Source organism: Artemia sp. Qi Xiang Cuo, chromosome 16, assembly GCF_049724085.1.
Source record: "Artemia sp. Qi Xiang Cuo chromosome 16, ASM4972408v1, whole genome shotgun sequence".
Lineage (NCBI taxonomy): Eukaryota > Metazoa > Arthropoda > Branchiopoda > Anostraca > Artemiidae > Artemia > Artemia sp. Qi Xiang Cuo.
Window position 1 is genome coordinate 24,977,703 of NC_142809.1, and position 23,376 is coordinate 25,001,078.

At 33.8% G+C, this 23,376-nt stretch overlaps 1 protein-coding gene across 3 annotated transcripts in view; it reads left to right on the forward strand.

Annotated features, from left to right (window-relative positions):
• The window catches only part of LOC148942708 (protein madd-4-like), a 305,059-nt gene that overhangs the window by 136,661 nt on the left and 145,022 nt on the right, over positions 1-23,376 (forward strand). For all 3 annotated transcript variants that reach the window (XR_016143070.1, XM_089102254.1, XM_089102253.1), the window contains exons 6-9: positions 6,188-6,323; positions 14,760-14,955; positions 16,077-16,272; positions 20,700-20,745. Coding sequence is in view for 2 of the 3 variants with exons in the window: in XM_089102254.1 (XP_088958380.1) it covers positions 6,188-6,323; positions 14,760-14,955; positions 16,077-16,272; positions 20,700-20,745 (574 nt within the window). In the remaining variant the exon portion in view is untranslated. The remainder of the gene's footprint in view (positions 1-6,187; positions 6,324-14,759; positions 14,956-16,076; positions 16,273-20,699; positions 20,746-23,376) is intronic.

Consider the following 23,376-nt stretch of genomic DNA (forward strand, 5'->3'; position numbering starts at 1 on the left):
AGATTATCAGTGTTTAAAAAAAAAATAGAGTTGTGAGTAAGTCAAACATTATCGTAAAGATCGAGGCGGTGATGAGGGCACAGCCCCTTTCATATACGGAATAATTTCTGTTCGTTTTAATTTTTAACGTTGTTCCTCACTTTCAGTTAGAAAAAATTTGTTTTTTTTTAATTTAATTTTTGAACGTTTTTGAATTAATGCAGGTTTTGATTTTGGCTCACCGTACATGAATAATTAAAACCAAATTTGAATATTAATTTTACTTTTATTTGGTTAAATGGCTTTCTCAAAACATGTATAATTTTATTTACGAACGTTTTTCTTAGTAATAAATATACGTAACTTACGAATTAACTTACGTAACGAACTTCTACATTCCTATATTTTAATACGTATATTAAGGGTTTGCCCCCTTGTCAATACCTTGCTCTTTAAGCTAGAGATCGAATTTTGTTCCAATTCTTAAAAATGACCGCTTAATCACAAATGCCGTTAATTAGAATAAATAGCTCTTATGAAAGTACTAAATAATCTTTGGCTTAAAGAGCGAGGTATTGACTAGGGGGTGAACCCTATCATATACGTAATGTTTTCTGTCGTTTTAAGTTTTGATGTTGCTCCTTACTTTCAGTTGAAAACTTGTTTTTTTAAATATAATTTCTGATCTTTTTTTAAATAATGCTGGGAAGTCTGGCGTCCCCTTCATAGCAATGTCCCTTCCCCCATGAAAACTTCCTTCATGGAAATATCCTCCCACATAACCCCCGACCAGTCCCACCCCACTACCAGAAAAAATCTCCCCTGAAAACGTCTGTATACTTCCCAATAACCAATACTATATGATACTATTGGGTAAAGTTCATAACTTTCAGCCCTCCCCCCGGGAACTTCGGGGTATTAAGTCATCCTAAAAGACATACTTATAGTATTTTCGAACATGCTGAACAAAATGGCTATCTCAAAATTTTGATCAGGTGACTTTGGGAAAAAAATGAGCGTGAGAGGGGGCCTAGTTGCCCTCCATTTTTTTGGTCACTTAAAAAGGACACTAGAAATTTTAATTTCCGTTCCAATGATCCCTCCGACGATATTCTAGGACCACTGGGTCGATACGATCACCCCTGGGAAAACGAAAAAATAAATAAAATAAACACGCACCCGTGATCTTTCTTCTGGCGAAAAATGCAAAATTCCACATTTTTGTAGATAAGAGCTCTAAACCTCTACAGTAGGGTTCTCTGATACACTGAATAGGATGGTGAGATTTTCATTAAGGTTCTATAGCTTTTAGGGGGTTTCTCTCCCTTTTTTCGAAAATCAGCCAAATTTTCTCAGCGCGTAACTTTTGATGTGTAGGACTAAACTTGATGAAACTTATATATTTAAAATAAGCATTAAAGTTTCATTCTTTTGATGTATCTATTTGCATCAAAATACCGTTTTCTAGAGTTTCGGTTACCATTGAGCCGGGTCGCTCCTTACTTACAGTTCGTTACCACGAACTGTTTGAAAACGATTACAAGGCTTGAAAGAAGGCTAAGTGTCGACAAACACTACGTGGAGTTGAGTATTATTTTTTTACGAACAGGACCTCTTTGAATAGCCCAAAAAAGCCCGGATAGTTAAAACAGTGTTTATAAAGTTACTAATATATGGAGCTCTTTATTTTATTTGCGTTGAATGGACCAGTATTGGATTTTACCTGGGCCAGATTAAGCTTGATTAATGAAAACGATACAACTATTGAAACGTCTTTATTTTGTGTTTCATTTTGTCCGTGCTCTACCTATGTGGACCTCTAGCCGACCAGAACAAATCGAATCGATGAAAGTTTAAATATGACGCAACAGATCGACTAGCTAAGTGTAAACTGTTCAAAGTTACGAACGTTAAGTAAAGATTAATCCTTGGAAATAGAAAAGGAAAAATGCTCAGTCAAGGTATGTAAAACCCATAATTTTTAAAGCTACGTAAATGGTCAATACCAGACTAATAGCTTTATCATATTCAGCGTATGTACAGTACTAACAAATCGCACATTAAAGCGTAGTTTAATACGGACTATTAAGGGAGGCGGATAGTTACCAGATGTATTTGTTAGGGCGGGTGCCTGAATCTTCTCAAAGTGAGTTTAGGGGCAAATTGTCCTACTTTATCTGTGAGTTCCAGTGGATCAATATGGAATAAATCCCTACGATCCATTTATTTATAGGACTGTGTTTGGACTAAGTGTGTAATACGGATTTTGAAGGGATGGTAGCTCCCCTATTATTATGAAAATAGTTTGATATAAAACAATAAATCCATTTTTTTTAAGTTGGTTTATGTTGGGTATTATTCTGCCCATTGTGGGAGGTATAATTACGGTCCTAAGGCGATCAAAACTAGGGTAGCGTGCACCGTGCCCTTAGGCCTTGGCCTGACTAATTATCTGAAGCGTACCTACTGGGAGTTAATCGAGAAGCTTAAATAATGTTTTAGAGAGGTTGGTTATAATATAATACTTTTATTTATTGAACACACGATACAAGGTCTGGCTATGTATGCCACGGGGACTAATGGTACCAGGGAAACAGTATATATAATAATACTAGGATAAAATACAGTACGATAAGATATTTGAACACTTACAATATTCCATGGTGTTCCAAAAAATAAATAGACAGGGGTCTGCCCGGCAATTAGTTTAATACCCACCTCGGTCCCAAAAATCTTGCGTTTTATACTCAAAATCAACCACATCAAATCCGGCCAATTTACGCACTTAGCCACGAAAGTGGTTATTAGCAATATCCTTTTCAAACCTCACATAAAGGATGTTTTCTCTTATATTAGTAGAAAGCAGTATTTCCAAACTTTGCATCTTTTTTTTTGTTTTATAAATATTGATTTCATATTAAATTATTTTTGCTTAATTGGACAGGTTACCACAGTACTCTCTCCTTTAATAAGAGTTGTCCACAACTCTATATATTTTACTTTTAAATCAACAAATTTCAAGTACTTCAAACATGCTTCTTATTCTGCCATTATTTATGGGGCCTGACTAATTATCTGAAGCATACCTAGTGAGAGCTAATCCAGAAGCTTAAATGATGTTATAAAGAGGTTGGTTGTAATATTTATACTTTTATTTATGCAACACTCGATACAAGGTCTGGTTATGTGTACCACGGGGACGAATGGTCCCAGAGAAACAGTAAATATAATAATACTAGGATACAATTCATTGCGATAAGATATTTGAGCACTTACAGTATTCCAAGGTATTCCAAAAAATAAGCGGATATAGGTCAGCCCTGTAACTAGATTAGTACCCACCTCGGTCACAAAAATGTTATGTCTTATACTCAAAATCAAACACATCAAATCCGGCTAATTTACGTTCTTAGCCACGAAAGTGGTTATTAGCAATTTATTCTACAAACCTCCCAAAAAGGATGTTTTCTCTTATTTTAGTAAACAGTGGTATTTCCAAACTTTGCATCTTGTATTTTTTTCCGTTTTAAAAATAATTTATTTCATGTTAAATTATTTCTTCTTAATTGGACAGGTTACCACAAAATTCAGAGAATTACCTGGGCAAAAGGGAAGGGATGAATAATATTCCCCAGCAGCTACAGTTGTACAAAGGCCCCTCAGACACAAAACAAATAAGAAATCAGGTCCTACAAAACTACTTTTGGTATTTAAACCATCCTTACTCCTAAGAAAAAAAAATATTATAAGGCTTAGCTTTTTCGTTGGTGATTTTCATTTTCGAAGCATCGTTATGCAAACGCTCAATTTCAAAGCAACGTGTTAGGGTAGGGGCAGCTCCCCGGATATCCAGGGTAATCCTGAATATTATATTGAAAACTGGTAAAAATTTAAAATAAAAGCCAAGTATTTTCAAATGAAAGTAAAGAGCGATCCTTAAGCTTAAAACAGACAGAAACTGCCCTATATTTCAGGAGGAATACACCCCGCCTAATCCCCTCCACTATTTAATCTAATGTTTATTTTAGGATTAATAAAGTGTATAAGTCGTGTATATCGTATGTAGTAAATTGACTAGGGCTTCGTGGGGGGGGGGATTAAAAGACATATTTTCTTAAAAACGAAAAAAAATATTATTTTTATTTAAATTTAAAAATAAAATGTTCTGCTTTTTCAATGGGGACAAATTGACAAAGAAGCTTCTAATATCCTCGTCTTAAATGAGAAAAATGTCAATACATATCTAACGGAGGAATTAAGGAGGTCTTATGCTCCATGTAAAAAAAAGTTAAAATAAAATACGGTTTCGTGACAATTTTACAGCACAAAATGGTCTTTAAATAACAAGATACTCTTTGGATTTCTTAGTTTCAGACATATCCATTAACCGATCCAGAATCATTGCACTACAAACTTGGAGTTTTTCCTTGAGAATCACCTCTCTTGCTTAAAATATAGGACAATTTTCTTATTATCACACGTTTTTTTTATTTCGAATTTTGAGCGTATTTTTCAATATGAAAAATATAAAAGCAAATTCCAAAAATGCAATCTGGTAGGTGAATAAAACTAAAAGTTTGAGTAAAATGAATGACCCTTTAGATGTTTTGCGAGTTCAGGGTTCTAGAATAGGTTTGAAAACTAATGTTAAGAAACTAAAAATGTGGTTCAGTCCCACTTTCTAGGGTTATAATGAGAGAAAGGTTAAGATGGCTAGGGCGCGATCTGTCGATGAAAGATGACAGATTGCCAAAGATTGTCCTTTTCGGCCAACCATCTAGGGCTAAGCGTAAAGCAGTACGTCCGTGGTGGGGTGGGTGGATATCGTAAGGAAAGACTTTAGGGAAATGGTAACTTCCTGGGAGAGTGTAAAGACGGAGGCTTTAAGTAGACTGGGATGGAGGAGGAGAGTTCGCAGCTGTGTTGGCCTCAGGTGGCCGGGTGCTATAGTTAATTATTAATAGTAGTAGCAGCAGTAGCCATGAAGTGATAGAAAAACTTTCGTTTTAAATTTAAACTGCAGGATTGAATAAAAATAAAATTCAGTTAATCACAAAGTTCAAGTTAAAAACATGTTACTAATTTAATAATGGGACAATAACCAGGTGATTACTTTCGTCAAATTATTGGGTGGGGGAGGGGGCCAAAGTTAGAGCCATTTTTTACAAGTCAAGTGAAAATGACAAAGTGAAAAATGAAAAATGATGATTAGACTTCTAAGGACGCAAAATGTCAGCTGGGGGGGGGGGCAAAATGAGGTCTGAGGGCAGTATACTCCTTCCTGCCCAATAGACAATTTACGCCCCTAATAGGCCTGTTTTTTCACTCATCAATGTGCTAAGATCTTACATCTTTCGTCAGAAAACGCTTAAAAGTAAAATCTTTGAACAAAGATCTTACAACTTTGGTCGTTTTTGTGCAAAAGTATTTCATCATTCTGTTCTGATCAGTGGTCTGAGAAGAATGGTGAGTAGATCATCATAGTTCTCTCATCATTGTTCTATATGGTAAAACAGTGGCGGTCTTCACACTTTTTGCTAACATCAGTGAGATGTAAGATCTTAGAACAAAGATGAGTTAAAAAACGATAATCTTTGCAGTAAGATGTAAGATCTTAGATACAAGATCTTAGTGCTAAAAAACGGGCCTAATCATAAACCTTAAAACAAATTCAATTCAGTTCATTGTTTGGCTGCGAACATAAGAAACCCATTGGAAAATAAAAATATTTGAACTTTATTTTGGTATAAACGCCATTTAAAAAATAGAAGATTAACAGTGCATTTACACACGTGGTTCTACATTAAAGAGAATAATAATAAATAAAAATAATGAATCCTCGGAAAAGGGAGAATATTTTTTACAATTTATTTGGATTATATGGTGTATTGGCTAAAAATTCTGAAGATATATTCCATCAGGTATTTCTATCTTCAAGCGCTTACTCAAGCTCTTAATTTCCGTATAAAATAAAGAATCTCTGCCTTGATTTTTTTTATGGGGTCCCTCCTCTGTTGGGTCTCCTGTTCTTCCAGCATAAAAAAAATTATGAGTTCATAATGATTTTTATTGAATTATTCGGATATTAATATTCACAGAGAGCTCAATTAGCTTTGCCTTTTCATGTTTGAGACCGCCACCATAAAAGTCACCCCTTTATGATCTCATGGGTTTTGAAATCGTAATTCATTTTGTGTCCGCTTTCCAGGCCTTGTGAAAATTCAATTCGTGTGTGAGGACACAATGAGTAGAGCGGAAGTAGACGAATTTTATTGCTCTTTAGATGTCAAACCTGTAGACACTAGTATAATATGTAACCAGAAACCTTGTCCTCAAGAATATAGGTAAGTAATGTTAGCTTATAGCAGCCATTTTCTGCTTACTCGTTTTTTCCGCGTTGGCACATTTTTCCGCGTTTCGTTGGCACATTTTTCCGCGAGAAGCTGCTTTATAAGTTCCGAGAATATCATACTGTAAGAAGCCCAACGGGCAGGACTTGATATGATTAATGAAGAAATCGTTCATTCGCTCATAGTAGTTTCTGTTCGTTTTAACTTTGACTTATTACATTACTTTATTTCTGCTTATTTAATGTTTTGGCCTCTTTACTTTTCTTTTAACTTGTTAATTTGAACTGTTTTTGAATTTATTCCGCTTATTAATCGCTGAATGGTCATGACTGAAGGCAAGGGCGTATTTAAGATTTTGGTTCGAGGGGGAGAGTATTTTTTTCGGGGATGGGGGTGGGTACGAAAAAGACTTTAAAAGAAAACATATATTCGTTTATTTTCATTTTGTAACATTTTTATGAAGCCCACAGACCTTTGGGGGGGGGGTGTAAACCCCGAAACCCGGACCCAAAGGACCCACTGTTTCTGAAAATTATAATAGATTTTCTTTTCGAATGAAGCCTCTCTTTTAAATAGACTACTTGGATCCCTTGTTTCTGGGGCTGCATGAATAATTTCGTTTCGGAGTAAAATTTTAGTATTTTTTTTATCTGTCTTAATAAAAATTACCATCCTTGAATTTTTATCCGACGGCACTGGAGGAATTTAAAGGTATTTTTGGTGCTTAAGAACTGATAGGTTGCCCTTCTAGCCACTTTGATATTAAAATGAGCATCTAGAACTAAGAATTATTGGTTTAATCAGTCCTCTCCCGACTTCCTGCGATCATTTATTACACGACGAGGCATGTATGTGTAGAAGAAAATAAAACTAAGAAGTAATCTAAGTGTTTGGATCTTTACATTTTTTGTTAACAAATATTTTATTTGTCCAAAGGAGATACTTCAAGAAGTTCGGGGCACAAGAGCATTTTCAAAAAAAGGTTGCTAGCAAAATTTCAATTTTTCTAACTAATTTTGTAAATGATAAAAGGGGATAAACCAGTTTTGGGAAAAAAAAACACCTCTAAGCATCTTGAAAAGCAAATAAGACAAGGGAAAAGAGTTGAACCAACCAAAAGAGTGCGAGAAGTGTTACGATCTAGGCTGAGAAACCTTATTTTATCAAAAGTCTCACATAAAGCCTTATGTATAAATTCAGCCTAAGTACTCAACGTGGCCCTGCATGACAGTGCACTTTTAAAAGACAGAAGGAGAAAAAAAAATGTCACTCCTTCCACCCTTCGATGCTAATGCTAAGAAACATTCAAAAACAGGAGTACTTAAAAATCAGCATTAAAGTAAGTCTTTCTTTTGCCATGATAAACCCCCCCCCCCCTTAAGGTGATGCAATTGGAAAATTAATGCTATTTGTTTTCTGGAGCTTGTAGATTACTTCGACATCAAGTAATTCGACTATCACTTGCTTTTCCCTTTCTTTTTTTTTCGTCTTTTCGAAATCTTAAAAAAAATCTCAATCTTGAAAAGTTGTGTGAAGTTCTTTGCAGCAATACAATTTGCTGACTGGCCGAATGTAATCGAGACACAACTTAGCTTTTAAGAAATTTGCTGGCGTAGGATTTTTATAGCGACGGCTTGTTATACTGCTATTAACGAACAATAGAACTCTAGACACTATTGATTAATATGATGCAGTTTGATAATTATTTAAAGCGTAAAAATCTATAAGAAGTCCTTTCAAATGTTAGGGATTTAATTTTTTTGACACATCTGTCAGTGAATCGACATGCCACAATTTACTTTTCGAATTAAGAAATATTTATTACTTCAATACTTTATTCATAAATAAAATGCCATGCAGAAACAATGAAAAATATAGTCGTCAGAGAGTACATGGCTCATTGTTAGCTCGAAGAAGGAAAAAAAAAACAAGGGCAGCAAAACAAACTAAACTTCAGCACACATATAATTTTTTTGTGGAATTAAGTAAAAATTGGGGAGACCACCCAGATGCTACCTAAAATGAGATAAAAGAGAAAAGAACATGCTAAGCTGTCTCAACATCACAGCAGCCTATAAAATCATGTTCCTCAAGTTCCTTTTCTTAAACATTATTAAGATGACAAGTCCTAAATTTCTTTAGAAGTCTTAGCTTGTTTGTAACAACGGGTATCTGATACCTTATCAAGAATTTAGGTTTTATAGATGTAGCAAATCCCAATCTAGATTTAGTCAATTTGCTAGAAGTATAAAAATTGGGAACAAGCTTAAACACATCATGGAAATTATTAGACTGGAAATTAATAGTCAGTATAGTTCTTTTATTACTTCAGTATGGTCACTATTGCTTCATAGTCTGTATAGTTCAGTGTAGTCACAATATTTCAGTTACTTTAGTACAGTATAATTACTTCAGGTATAGGTTTAATATATTGAATATCATGGTACCATATTGAGTTATGGGGGTCCTTATTCTAAGAAATATTTAAAAGATTGAGAATAAAATGAATAGTTTGTGTTTCTAAATGATTTTTTGGGTTTCTAAGGTGGCATTTTCTGTTCAAGAAAATCATTAACAATTCGTACAGCCTTATTTCTTCATATCTGCATTGGTCTCAAATAGGTCCCAAAACTATTTAAGTAAACTGCACAACAATATCTAAGGTACAATCAGAGATACAATATTGTTGTCAAAGGAAGGGGAAAATTATGTTTCAGATGATTCAAAGAATGTAAACTTTGAGGCAGTTTTCATTACGAATATTTAGAAAGTTTACGAAACGATAACAAGCCACTGACAAAAATACATAGATATATGTGTGAATTAAGGGTTTTTGCAGTATTTCTAGCAATAGCAATCTCATTATAAAACAATTTACTGACTGTTTCTCTTGCGTCCAAACAACCATGTTTACTCTTTTTCATAAATTTTGTATTACATACTTTCCACTGAACCTTCCATTCTTAGATTTCGTCACATTTTTCAATTTTCCATTACAGCAGAGGATGACATCCCTTGCCTAATTACTTCAGTATTATAACTTGAAGGTATGGGTTTCTTTAGTCACAAACTGAAAAACAAATTTTACAATCTACTAATGCTGCACTTATGAAAATACTGAATCCTGTTAATGTTGCTCTGTTAATAGAATTGTCGGCACTTCCGTATTATGTGGTACACACTCGAGAATTTGGATCGCGAAGATGAGACAATAACCGGTTTTCACGGTCTTTATATCACACAATTAGCTTCAGTTTGGAGGAAAACTACATTGTAGCTATATTTTAATTAAATATTTAGTTGGTATTTAGGTTAGGTATTTAATATGATTTATTCTGTGCGGCCCCCTACCATAATTCTTTGTTGTAGTTTTCATAGATTTGTTACTAAAGTACTGTATTTTCATCATATTTTGTTTTATTTCATTAGCATTCACCAAACTTTACTTCTCCAGTATGTACCATATAATGCAGAAGTAACGAATTGTCTGTTGAAGTAATTTCTAAATTGCCATTGCTCTTCATATGATTTTTGATCATTTATGTCAACCGAGTATAGTAAGGGTTCTCATGCTGTGTTTTGTGAGGCACCAATAGCAATAAAAGTTCTTGATAGCAGGAAGCGGATTGATTGTAGTAATTTTATCATAATTAATATACTAATCACAATAGAAGTGTTTGAGTGATATAGCATACTGGAATTTGCTTCTGAAGGGGGTTTCACAAAATATTCAGGAACTGTTTTTCAAATTCAAGTATATTTAAAATAGCAAAAATGTTACGTGAAATCACTGAATTCTGAGATGTTAGCTTAAACTATGAAGGACTTGGAAACTTTTTTCTCGCTATATAGAAAAAGCAGTTTTATGGCACGCGCTGCTGTGGAGTAGAGCTATTTTGTTTACGGCAAAACAAATACCCTTGATGACGAAGTTTTTTTTATCAATAAAATCCTCCCTTGATAAGAGCAAAAGTCGCATTTTCTCGGGCAAAATGAGAACCTCAAGTCGACAAAACGGACAGTTTTGATAACTGTGAGGATAAAAGATATTTTTACAAACTTATTGCTCCTAATAAAGTATCACTAATACAGTATCAGTTTACAGTATGTTGCAGGCAAAGGACTTAGTATGGTAACACTTATATTGCCTTGACCCCGTACATAATATTCTTTTTGGATACTTGAACTGATCTTATTATCCTTTAGCTTTTTTGACGTTGCCTAGGGTCAATAAATTGTATTATAGTTGTTTTGTGCACTAACAGTCAAGGCCGTATCCGGGGAGGTTTCCGGGTTTGAACCCCACCCCCACCTCCCAAATTTCGCCCTATTCGTAAAAACAAAACGAAAATGCGTATAAACGAGTTTTTGATTCATTAAAAAAAAAAAAAATTCCACATCCCCCTGAACAAAAATCCTAGATACTCCCACACTAACACTTGATTTTTAACTTTCGAAAATGACACCTGCAAGCAATCAAGCAAGGTTTGTGCATATCTGGTAAAATTATCACATACGTGTGAAATCGTGATCAATGGACTTACTTCACAAGTATAAAAGCACTTTATTTTCTAGGCTTGGTTTATTTTCTGCCTATTTGTTTGGTTAAAGTGACGCAACTGTGAAAGAAGACCTTCTGGAGGAGGTAAAAAACACGTCACGGACATTACGGAAGTTTGTCATTGTAATGGATACTATTTAAATTTTAAGGAGTAGCTATAAATTAAAAAGAACAGTTTCTTTTGTTGATATTTTGAATTGTTTCAATTAACTCCATGTTTCAAGTTTCTGAGGTTTTGTTGTCAAATTGGGGGGGGGGGGGACTAATGCCGTCGATTAATCGAAAAATTAACGCTTTTTTTAAGACTAAAATTTGACCAAGTTGATGCATTAATCTCAAATCAAAAGCGTATTTTATTTTCTCTGTTGTTTGTCTTAGGATTTTTTCAAGCCACATTGAATAAGCTCACATTATAGATTCTTGAGATGTGGGTGTCAAGGTACATCATTGACTCTTCAGTTCCGATTTTCCCTTATTGCTTCTTACAATCATAAGCATGTTCCCGGAAGTAAGAATCGATACAAAAAGGCTTATTTTTTTTCAACAACTTGACAAAGCTCACGCTAAGTACATCTAAGTATATTCTCCTTCGTCAAAAACAGAAGCAAGCACCAAACAAATGTTCGACATAAGTTTAGAAACCGAATGATGGTACAATCAGTGAGTCAAAACTGACAATATAGTCTTTATTTTACCGTTGTTTGCTTTGCAGTCTTAAAACATCTCTTCAGAATGGGTTAATTGAAATATGAAACTAAGTATTTGGATCTTATCCTGTGAAAGTGGCAGAATTATGCCCATCCATAGCATATGACGCAGCTATGATAGGTTGCTTTCACCAACCGGCGGAGTAGTAACTTTTGGGCATGAATTATTCGAAAAGGGGCATATTTGCTTAGGCCACTCTTGGAAAACTAGTTTTATATTATGATATTTGTTAAAATTTGCAAGTCCTTCCTGTATCTTATTCATTTAATGTCCATTTATACATCACTCTTGGTCATATGGATCTTATTAACCTTTCTATTATACCTACTGCTTGAAAAACTTGTTGCGTTGTTAAAGTAAGTTAAGACTGGCACACCTTCGAGCATTTCTTCTATTCAGGGCTACTGTACTGTTTTCGCTGAATTTCCAAAGGTGTTTGGTCATCTAGTGCCCAGGATTGCCACCTGTAACACAAAAGTGCTATTTTTGTACTGTTTTATTATGTGTAACACTGATAGGCGTGCTCAGGGTTGTTAAAATAGTGCTAAAATAAAATTAAAGACTATTTAAACACTATTTTAGCACTATTACTGTAAAAAAAATTTACTATAGCTCTGAAAATCCCTCTGTAGCACGTAAATATCGGCAATTGTATCACTTTAGGAACTGACCCTGGTGGCAATCCTGCTCGTGCTATCGTATTGCAGTTCTTAAGCGGGGCTCCCACGGCGTCAATAAAGTTAATAAAGTTAGTCATGAAAGTACGAACAATAAAGTTTGTCCCGCTCACACAAGGATTTCATCTTTTTGACTTAACAGCAGTTTTTCATAGAAAGTAACTGAAATAGTGAGACATGGAGCTGAGAAAAACATCTTTTTAAGCATTTTTTTCTTTTAAAAATAGATGAAAACATTTTTTGTTTCTTTTACCAAGCAAAATATTTAAACAAGTATACACGATTATATTTCTAGACACTAATTTGTATGTTGATGATTTGAAATTTTCCACAAGTCTTCTGCTATTGGTTGAACTTTGTGGACTTTGTTGAAAAAGTTAAATAAAGCTCAAATTCTTTCCGACAGCAATAAAGTCAACAAAGTTATGCGAGGAAAACGGTTTATTAACTTTATGGACAGCTTTATTAACTTTATTGGCGCCGTGGGAGCCACGCTTTAGTGTTAGATTAAATTAAAAAAAAACAAGTTTTTTAAACTGAAAGTAAGGAGCGACATTAAAACTTAAAACGAACAGAAATTATTCCGTATATAAAAGGGGATGTCCCCTCCTCAACGGCTTTCTCTTTACGCTAAAGTTTTTTATTGTTTTAAAAAATAAAGTTGTGAGACAGAGTCAAAAATTTAGCGTAAAGAGCGAGGCGTTGGGGATGGGACAGCCCCTTTCATATACGGAATAATTTCTGTTCGTTTTAAGTTTTAATGTCGCTCCTTACTTTCAGTTTTAAAAACTTTTTTTTTTTTTATTTAATTTCAGATCGTTTTTAGTTAATGCACCTTTTATTTTGGCTGACCGTCATTGAATAAGTAAACAAAATTTGCATAAAAATTTTACTTTTCTTTTGCTAAATGGCTGTCTCTATATTTGGTTCTGACGTAATTTACAAATTAACACGTAGCCTAACGAACTTCTATATTCGTATATTTTTCCTCTGGCAAAAAATACTAAGTTTCAGATTTTTGCAGATATGAGCTTGAAACCTATGTAATAGGGTTTTCTAATACGCTGAATCTGACGGTGTGATTTTCATTAAAACTCTCACTTGTAGGGGATGTTTCCCCCCCCTCTTTAAAAAATCAGGTAAATTTTCTCAGGCTCGTAGCCTTTGATGAGTAATACTAAACTTAATAAAATTTATATATTTAGAATCAGCATTATAAGCCCATTCTTTTGATAGATTTATTGACAACAAAACTCCGTTTTTAAAAGTTTCGATTACTATTCAGCCGTATCACTTGTTTTTTTTATTGTTTTTTTTTTATTACGCATATGTTATTACGCATATAATGAGGTTCTCCCCTTAGTCAATACCACGCTCTTTACGATAAAGTTAAAAAAATTTAATTCACAAACCTCTGAATCACAAAGGCTGTTTAATTAGAATAGATAGCTCTTTTGAAAGCACTAAAAAAAACTCTAGCGTAAAGAGCGAGGTATTGACTTGGGGGAGAACCCCTCATATACGTAATAATTTCTGTTAGTTTTAAGTTCTAATGTTGCTTCTTACTTTCAGTTGAAAAAACTTTTTTTTTTTATTTAATTTCTGATCTTTTTTTAAATAATTCTTGGAAATCCGGCACTCTCTTCATAGAAATGTCACTTAACCCAACGAAACCTCCTCCACTGAAAGACACTCCCGAGTAACCCCCTCCTCTAGCCCCCCCCCACCAGAAAAAAATCCTTCCTGAAAATGTCTGTATACTTCCCAATAACCAATACAATATGTAAGCAATGGGCAAAGTTCATAAGTTGCAGGCCTTCCCCCGGGAACTGTGAGGGATTAAGTCATCCTAAAAGACATATTTATTTGATTTTTCACTATTCTGAACAAAATGGCTATCTCAAAATTTTAATTGGGTGACTTTGAGAAAAAAATGAGCGTGGGAGGGGGCCTAGTTGCCCTTCATTTTTTTTGGTCACTTAAAAAGGGCACTAGAACTTTTAATTTCCGTTCCAGTGAGCCCTCCTACGATATTCTAGGACCACTGGGTCAATACGATTACCCCTGGGGAAAAAAACAACAAAAAAACAAATAAACACGCATCCATGATCTTTCTTCTGGCAAAAAATGGAAAATTCCACATGTTTGTAGATAGGAGCTTGAAACCTCTACAGTAGGGTTTTCTGATACGCTGAATATGCTGGTGTGATTTTCATTAAGGTTCTATAACTTTTAGGGGGTATTTTCCTTTTTTTTCGAAAATCAGCCAAATTTTCTCAGGCGCGTAACTTTTGATGGGTAAAATTAAACTTGATGAAACTTATATATTTGAAATCAGAATTAAAATCTTATTCTTTTTATGTATCTATTGGTATGAAAATTCCATTATTTAGAGTTTCGGTTACCATTAAGCCGGGTCGCTCCGTACTTACAGTTCGTTACCACGAACTGTTTGATAACTGTTTATGGTCTTATATTTTTTAGATGGATTACGGAGCAATGGGGAAACTGTTCGGTGATTTGTGGCTATGGCGTTAGACACAGAGTTGTTCTTTGTTCCGATAGTATCGAAGGTAATCCAGTTAGAGAAGAAAATTGTTTGGATCCAAGACCTCGATCAAATGAATTGTGTATAATGAAGAATTGCAGTTCTTCATACAAAGTTGGTGACTGGTCTCAGGTAATAAACATTGCGTGATCCAAATCGGCACGACTATGATTGAAAAATTGAGCAATCTATAATTGGGGGATGGGATAGGTTTTCAAAAAATGCAATGGCTTTGGTAGTTTATGAGTCAACAAAGACAAATTTACAAGCATCTTTGAAATAGAACTTCACTGAAGTTCTTTTTAGATGTATGGTACTATTTCGTTTTCTTGAATGTTTTTCTGTTTTTTTTTTCCTACCTATTTTCTCTATTAAGTCAATCAGTACTTTGTATTTATTTGCAGGGAATTTGGGGGGGGGGGAAGTGTACTCATCCATTTTTCAGGTCGGTCGGTAAATGTTTGTTATTTTGCTGGTAGGGTTGATCATAGATCCATAGCTGTTTTTTGCTTTTTTTGTTATTTTTTGTCAGGTGTGGCCTTGTCAAGCCAGAGACCGTAAATATAGAATTTACGGAGATGAATAATTTGGTTGGAAATTAAAATTTATTACAGCCCTACTATTATTTTGTACAATCCTAAATATGATAAAAAAAAAAGTAATCAAAATAAACAGAAATTTAATACCAAAAATGGTTTTTTTCGCAGAAAATCAAAGAACCTCGTTAAAAATTAAAGATGAATAAGACAATCTTGTGTCTGAAAGGGTTTACAATCCCACGGCCCCCTTTTCATTGCTTATGTCCATGATTGTTTATGTCCATGATTTAGAAACAAATGCTCTGGCACATAAGCATTACAACATTTTTTTTTCAAATTTTTATAACAGCGAAGGGGAAAAAACACTTACCATTGGTAAATGGCTATGTTTGTTGTATACTAAAAAGTGTCCATGAAGTTTCATTGTTATTCTTTAATTTTTCTTCAAAGAGCTTGTTAAAACGAATTAATACACTTAAAGGAGCACATTCATTTTCAAAGCATTGTGAGAACAGTTTTAGCGTTAGTTTACAGGGTAAGGATGATTTAGAGGGGCTCAGCCCTGTTCGTATTAATATAAATTTCTGTTACCCCTAAATGTTAACTTTGATCTTCACTTTTGTGTGCTTTTTTCTTCTTTCATAGTAGTCTAAAAGAAGTTAAAAATTCCATCCATCTCTTTTGTTTCATGTTTTAACTGGTTACTTTTTATAGTGTTCTGTCACGTGTGGAGAAGGAACTAGGTCACGTGAGGTTATATGTACAGACCATCATGGAAAAGTGAGTCGTTCTTGTAACCCTGATGACACACCCCCTACTGTAGAGATCTGTTCAGCTAGTCGCTCTTGTTCCAACGTTCCTCCATTCAAGGCCGAGTCTTTGACTTTGACCAGTGGTTTTTTGGCACCAGGTAAATTAGTTTATTTAAAATTATTTAAACATATTCTTTATCCCATTCTTGAAAATTCCAGGACCAAGAATACTAACAGTAAAAATTCCTTACTCAAACTGCAGTTTTGATCGATCTTTCTCAATTAAAAATAAAACAAAAGCAAAAAGCTCCATGTACGATTACGAGCACAAATTATTACAGATAAGAGTGCGAATGTCCTCCCCCCTCAGTACCCTTAAAGATTAGCGTCTCATTTGCATTTTCTCATAAACGTGCTAATTCAAAGAAATTGCTAGATTCTTTCATTGAAACTTGATAAATATTTTTTTTTTCGAGGCTGTGAGAAAATAACTAACGAAACACGCAGCTAAGTGAATGTGTCGCTTTCAAATAGCGCTAAAGTCTTTAGAGAGATAAAAGAAGACAGCAAAAATGCTCTTATTTTTGATAAATTTGTTCATTTTTCCCTCATCCAGTTTCTGCAAGTCTTTAGCCGCTGGACTCGAACAATGGAGCCACTTTGGTGAAAATCAATTGCTGTTTACGAATTATGTACCGTGCTTAATTTTTGTTTTGATTGTAGGAGTTTACATGCAATATAAAATCGTTAAAAACTAGCTTTAGTGAAAATCAAATGTTATTCGTAAAATGTGTACTTAGCGTATTTTGATTTTGGACTTCTATGCAGCAGTATTAGCTACATAGAATCAGTTTGGTAATTTAGATTGGTGAAAATCAGATTGGTAATCAAGATATCCTTAAAGTGCCAACGAAATTAAAATTGGATTTTATTGTTAGAACTTGTTGAGCGGAAACTCCTAAAAGCGTTCACATTTTCAAAAGTTAACCTCGAGTTCCACCTGCTTACTACAATTGATGTTTGCAATTTTCGGCGATCAATGGCCAATTGAACAAAGTATTTACTTCTATTTAAAAACACTTATTGAATCATATTAAATTAATGCTTTGCTGATTATTCTCCAGAGTTCAATGAGCTGCGATTCCTCCTTTTACAGCACAGTTTATATAATTAGCAGTATGATCTTTCCCTATCTCACCCATTATAAAAACCCGGACCGAGGTGCGAGTGCTCCAGAGAAGCTATAAACATAAGCGGCATTAGATCTTTTCACAGGTAGACAAAGAATAATCACCTACGGAACAAGTACTGACAAAACCACTTGGCCGGCTCAACCAATAAGTGCAGAAATAAGTGGGAGGAGCTTTTTGTTCGCACCGAGAATGAAGAGCCAGAAATCATCTGCGGTAAACTTACTGGATAATTATATAAACTGTGTTTTACAGATAGAAAAGTCTTCCTATATTTTTCTATCAGTTAAAGGTAACAAAATTTTTGGTTAGTTTCAAAGTTTCTATTGGGTTGCCAAAATATTTATTTTTTTTTACAAAAAAATTATTTCTTGAGCAGGTCATTTGAGAAATATGTTTGAGCAGTAGATGCTCAAACCGTGTTCAATATAGCACAATTATTATGATTATCGAATAAGCTATTGAAGATAATTGCATCTAATTCTGTCAAGCCCGGGCAAAAAGAAAAAAACAAACAAAAAAACAGGAACTCAATTTTTAATGACAAGAATCTCCAAATATTCAGCTTTGCGGTTTTTCGTAGAATCGGACCGCCAATTTAAAAAAGTAAAGGTATGTAAAAAATCCGCAAAAATCAAGCTAAAAGCATATGACACCGTACTCTTTAAGAAGGTGTGAGTTTTTTTTTAAGGTGTATATATCTTTTGAAATCAACTGATTGTTAATATTGAATGTTTACGGATGAAAAACTTTGTCAAGTTTAAGTAATTAGTTTTACCTGTTTGTTTTCACGTTTCAACGTGGCAACCAATCTAATTGGTAAATGGTCTTTTATATATTCTGGCTTGGTTTCTGTTAGTTTGATTCAGAGTGTCTTCTGCTCTATTTGCGTTTATTTCAGAAGATCAGTTTTTCTTAGGTTTTTATTTCTCTTTTTTGAGCACTGAATTTCTTGCCGAAATATATGCTTTTGTACTTTTTGCTTCTTTTCTGTCCACTTGCTGATATTACCCTCGTTTTTTCGCTTGTTTTCTTTTATTTATACTTCTTTCTGTTTGTCATACATCATGTGTAGCTAGTGTGGTCTTAAAATGCAACTACAAAGTGCGCCGTATCTGGGTATACAAAGTTGATGGTGGGGATGTGAGGAGGTTATTAGCGAGGAAAAAGTCCTAAGGACCTCAGTTCGGATCCTCAGTCATAGAGATTAAAAATTTTGGAAGACTTTGATTTCAACAATATTTAAGATGTCCGCCTGTTTTTGAATTATAATGTTCTAATTTTAGACGCCTGTGTTTCAACAATATAGCTTTAAAATGTTAAAATATTTATGTAAAATACGTTAACAGTGTTCCATTGCTATTCCACAACAACCCCTTGGGACCGTTTCCCAGATAATAAATAATGATCTTCAGTCAACCGGGGTACAACGTATGTCAATGGGGGATGTTTGAGCGAACAACAGCTTTCCTTATTGCCAATAATCTTACAGTTTGAAAATTCAAGTATTACTTTGATTTAAATAAGTTTTAAGAAGTTCACTATGCATTGAGTTTTTACTCGAATTCATTCGATTTTGGACTGCTTTAATGAAATATAAGTATCACATTGACAATCAACTAGCTATTAAATACAATAATTTAAGCTATGTTGGAAACCAAACACCATTTGTGAATTATCTACTGAGTTTGTCTTGATTTTGAACATTAATACTATAATCTAAATATTTTTTACTAATTCAAGTTTAAATAGGCAGGACTATTTCCCACAACTACGGCAGATTTAATTGAAAAAAGCACTATGTCGAAACAGATACCCTCTATTGGTCAAGAAAAAAGAACCGAAAGGGTTGAGCCTTGACTGATCCGAAAATTTCAGTTACACTGTGTAAACTTGATAACGTTATATATTTTATGTGACGATATTATACGGACATGTGACTAAAATTTTGACATTATCACTTTAGTAGAAACAGAATGAGAAAACGTAGTTCTGAAACTACCTGGTTTTTTCTACAAATCTCATACAAATTAAGATGCATGAATTTTAGTTTAATGTGACCCGACTATGTCCATTTTAATTTTTGTACAACTTATATCCATCAATTCTTAATACATAGTTTAGAATACTAAGAACTGCTTAAAAATCTTAAAAAGATGTTGTGTGCATCTTGTTGATATTATTGAAGTTATCCTGACAGATTTTGCTTTAATATAATTTTTATTTATTTAGAGCCCTCATAGAGAAGAAACCGAAACAAATTCTGGAATAGAGCTATACTAAAAGAAAAGATTAAAAAGAAGAAATAGAAATGTTAAAATCTGTGTCAGATTGAGTTCATAACAGACGTATATTTCCCTGTTCAGATGATTTAAGTGCCAGAACGCTTATCCCCATCTACTCCTACCAGTATAGGAAACCAATATGAGATACACTTTTGGAAATTTAAAGCGTTTAGTGGAAATTTTTAAACCACTTGTGCCTCTGAAAGTACAATGATACTGTCAGTTTTATTGGAAAAAAATAATACAAAAAAATAAATAATACTGATTTTATAATGCTAAATTTATAGGTATACATGATATATAATATATAAGTATACAATGAGTAATGTTGTAATGCTGATTAGCTTTGTGATTTTGCCCGATAGCACTAGATGGAATTGGTTATTTTTTTATTGTTTTTTTTTTTTTGCTTATACACACTCGAGCTTCTTTTTTTTACCAGCTTTCCATGTTCGTTTTGTTTATTGAACAAATTATATAAGGTTCTCCAAATGTTGGGTCTTTTTTCCTTTTCTGTTGTTTAATTTTGGTTTTCAATTGATGAAAAAGCAGCGAAGTTTTGCCTATATCATTGTTGGACGCCTTTTTTCCAACCTCGCATTGTTTTGCATTTAGTATATAATTTGTCAATCCGCTCATGTGAAAATAAATAAATAAAAATATATATATAAAAATTTGAAGCTAATAAAGAATTTAGAAAACCAAAAGGGCAATGAACAGTCATTTGTGTGGTTAATTATGAGAATTAACAGTAATTTTGCATGGTTTAATGCGAAAACTAAAAAAGTGTAAATTAAATGACAATGATGGTGTTTTATAAAAATGGCATTTCATTGTTTAGAAATGTTATATTCTTATTAAAGACAAAAGAACTGCAAAATATCAAATCGTTAAATAAAGTAATTCAAAAGAATAAACATTTTATCATTATTTGACGCATTGAAAATTAACTTTGACTTACAGAGATGTAAAACCATACTAAGTTAGAAATAGAGAGACGCGTGTAGTTGCGTTAGGATTGACAAATATTTTCGCTCCCCAAAAAAAGTTATATTGTCAGTTTTATTATTTATTTTCTGCTGTGCATTAATTTTCTAAACACCTTTCCAGGCAATCCTAAACTAAATGGCAATGAAGAAGCTTTTCACGATGCAAGGTATCTTAAATCCATTTACTATTAGTAAAATTACTGTTGTTCAATAATGGAGCATAAATCTAGTTTTCTAAGTTATTAGACACCCTAGTCCTTCTTATTGGACACCCCATAAATACTTTTCTTCTTCCTTTGTCTTGTAATTTCACTGTTAGTTCATATAGTGGCAGTTACTTAATCATCCTCCATTTTTCTTGTCTGTTTTTGAGATTGGTGAATCCATGGTTGGTTTTACTTATCAAACCCAACTAACGAATGTTTGGAAATAATATTTACTCAGTGGGATGATTTTTACTCACGAGTTCGCTACATTAAGTTATAGTGGTAAAATAAAATTACGTATCTTTTACTTTTGAATTTTTGTTCAGCAATTTCATTTCAAAGATTCATGTAATTCCTTACTAGTGCTTGCTTCAGTTTGGAAGCTCTTGGCCCGCTGTGGTGCTCAAGCTCTGGTAATATTTTTGGCTCCAGAAGGGTCTGTCTATAGTTTATGGCTCAACAGTTAACTACTGACCGTCTATCCCAGCGTTTGGCACACCTCTTGAACCCACAAAACTTATCGAAGTTTGACTTGATGCAACCCTCGACGACTGCAACGGGAGACACTCTAGGAATTGCTTGAATATCACGTTATAACTGTGTTGTATTACCCGTCCTAGCCATCAGTGTTCTGCATTCGATGACATTTGATATGTGCGGCCAATTTCCAGCTCTACCGTGGATGGTGTCATAGCTGCTTCTTTCAGAATTTCTAACTTATGAAATATACTGAAGACATTTACTTGATTACATTTTCTTTTCTCTGACTGCTTCCTAACTGGTTAGACATTAACCTACGTGACGTAGGCTACGTTATAGCATTGAAACACTGAATAGTGTCTAGACTTTCTATCATACAATTGCTTGTTCAAAACAGAACTATATCTTTGGAAAGAATATTTGGTAGGGAAAATCCACCATTTAACTAGCTCAATTCATCTTAAAAAAATCGTTTTCGACAAAGCATATTCGCGTTCTTTGTTCAGAGATGGATCACTACGTTAACAACACATCTGTGCCTTCCTCCAAGGTCCCCTAAGCTAAACCGAATTGCTAAACTACACTAAAATGTTAGATTTACTTGCTTAGATATCAATCTACAAACTTAATATTATTGAATAATTTCCCCTGTACTTCCTTCGAAAATTTTTGGTTTATTTTGTGAGCAATTTGAAAATTAATTTTATAGTGTATATCAAAGATTCAAGTTACAAGAATATATTTTCCATGATATTAAAATTGGAACAAAATACTGTGGGTTAATTGCATTTTAATCGTGATTGTTTCTTTTGTTTTTTTCTTCAAACTCTGGTTAATAAAGAGCATACCTTATTAGTATTACATATGAAAACCAGTTTATTTCTAATGAAAATAAAGGGTGGCATTAAAACTTTAAAATGAAGAGAAATTGTCCAACATTTGCAAGGGCTGCTGTTTCCATCAACTCTACTCCTTATGCTAAAGTTTGACTTGTGCTTTCCTGAAATCATCTTAGAGTCCAAGAAATACAACCAGCTGGCTTAAAATTTTATTGTTTAAGCAAACATTTAATAAATAGCCGATTATATTCTCGAAGCATTGCGGAAAATGTGCAACTTTTTTCGCATTGTCCTTGTGTCAGAGAATTCATTCCGAAAACACTGAGAAGAGAGTCATATTCTAATACAAAGAACGGGGGTTGATGGAGCAGCAGTCCCTCGCATACATTTCTTTCCAGAGATATTGTAACTTGTAGACTAGTGCTTTCCTGACAGCATTTTAAAGCGCAAGAAATAAAACATGCTTATCATCGCATAATTTCCATTTACGGATTGCCTTTTAAAAGTTTTGAGCTAACAGCTGTATTGTTTAGAACAAACGCTAAAAGCACTTCCAATCTCAAAATATTGCGAGAAAGTGCAACTTTTTATCACATTTTTCTTGTGTCATAGTATTCATTCTCAAAGTGTAGTGCAAAGAACGGGATTTAAGGAATGGTAGTCCTCCGCATGCTTTCTGTGCCCAGAGATAGGGAGATTTCTAGACTAATGCTTCTCTGAAAGCGTTTTAGAGTGCAGGAAGTATAAGAAGGTGGTATATACAAAATCTGCATTTTTGTGATTACCCTTATAAAAACTTGACTAAGCAACTGTTTTGTTTAAAGCAAACACTAAAAATAAATCCCTTGCACTCTCAAAGTATTGTAAAAAAAGTGCAACTTTTTATTACCTTGATCAAACAGTTCGTAAGGAGCGACTCAATGATAACCAAAACTCTAAAAAACGGAATTTTGATACCAATAGATACATAAAAGAATCAGATTTTAATTCTGATTTCAAATATATAAGTTTCATCAAATTTAATCTTATCTATCAAAAGTTACGCGCCGGAGAAAATTTGGCTGATTTTCGAAAAAAGGGGGAAAGACCCCTTAAAAGTTATAGAACCTTAATGAAAATCACACCATCATATTCAGCGTATCAGAGAGCCCTACTGTAGAGGTTTCAAGATCCTATCTACAAAAATGTGGAATTTTGCATTTTTTGGCAGAAGAAAGATCACGGATGCGTGTTTATTTATTTATTGTTTTTTTTCTTTTTCCCAGGGGTGATT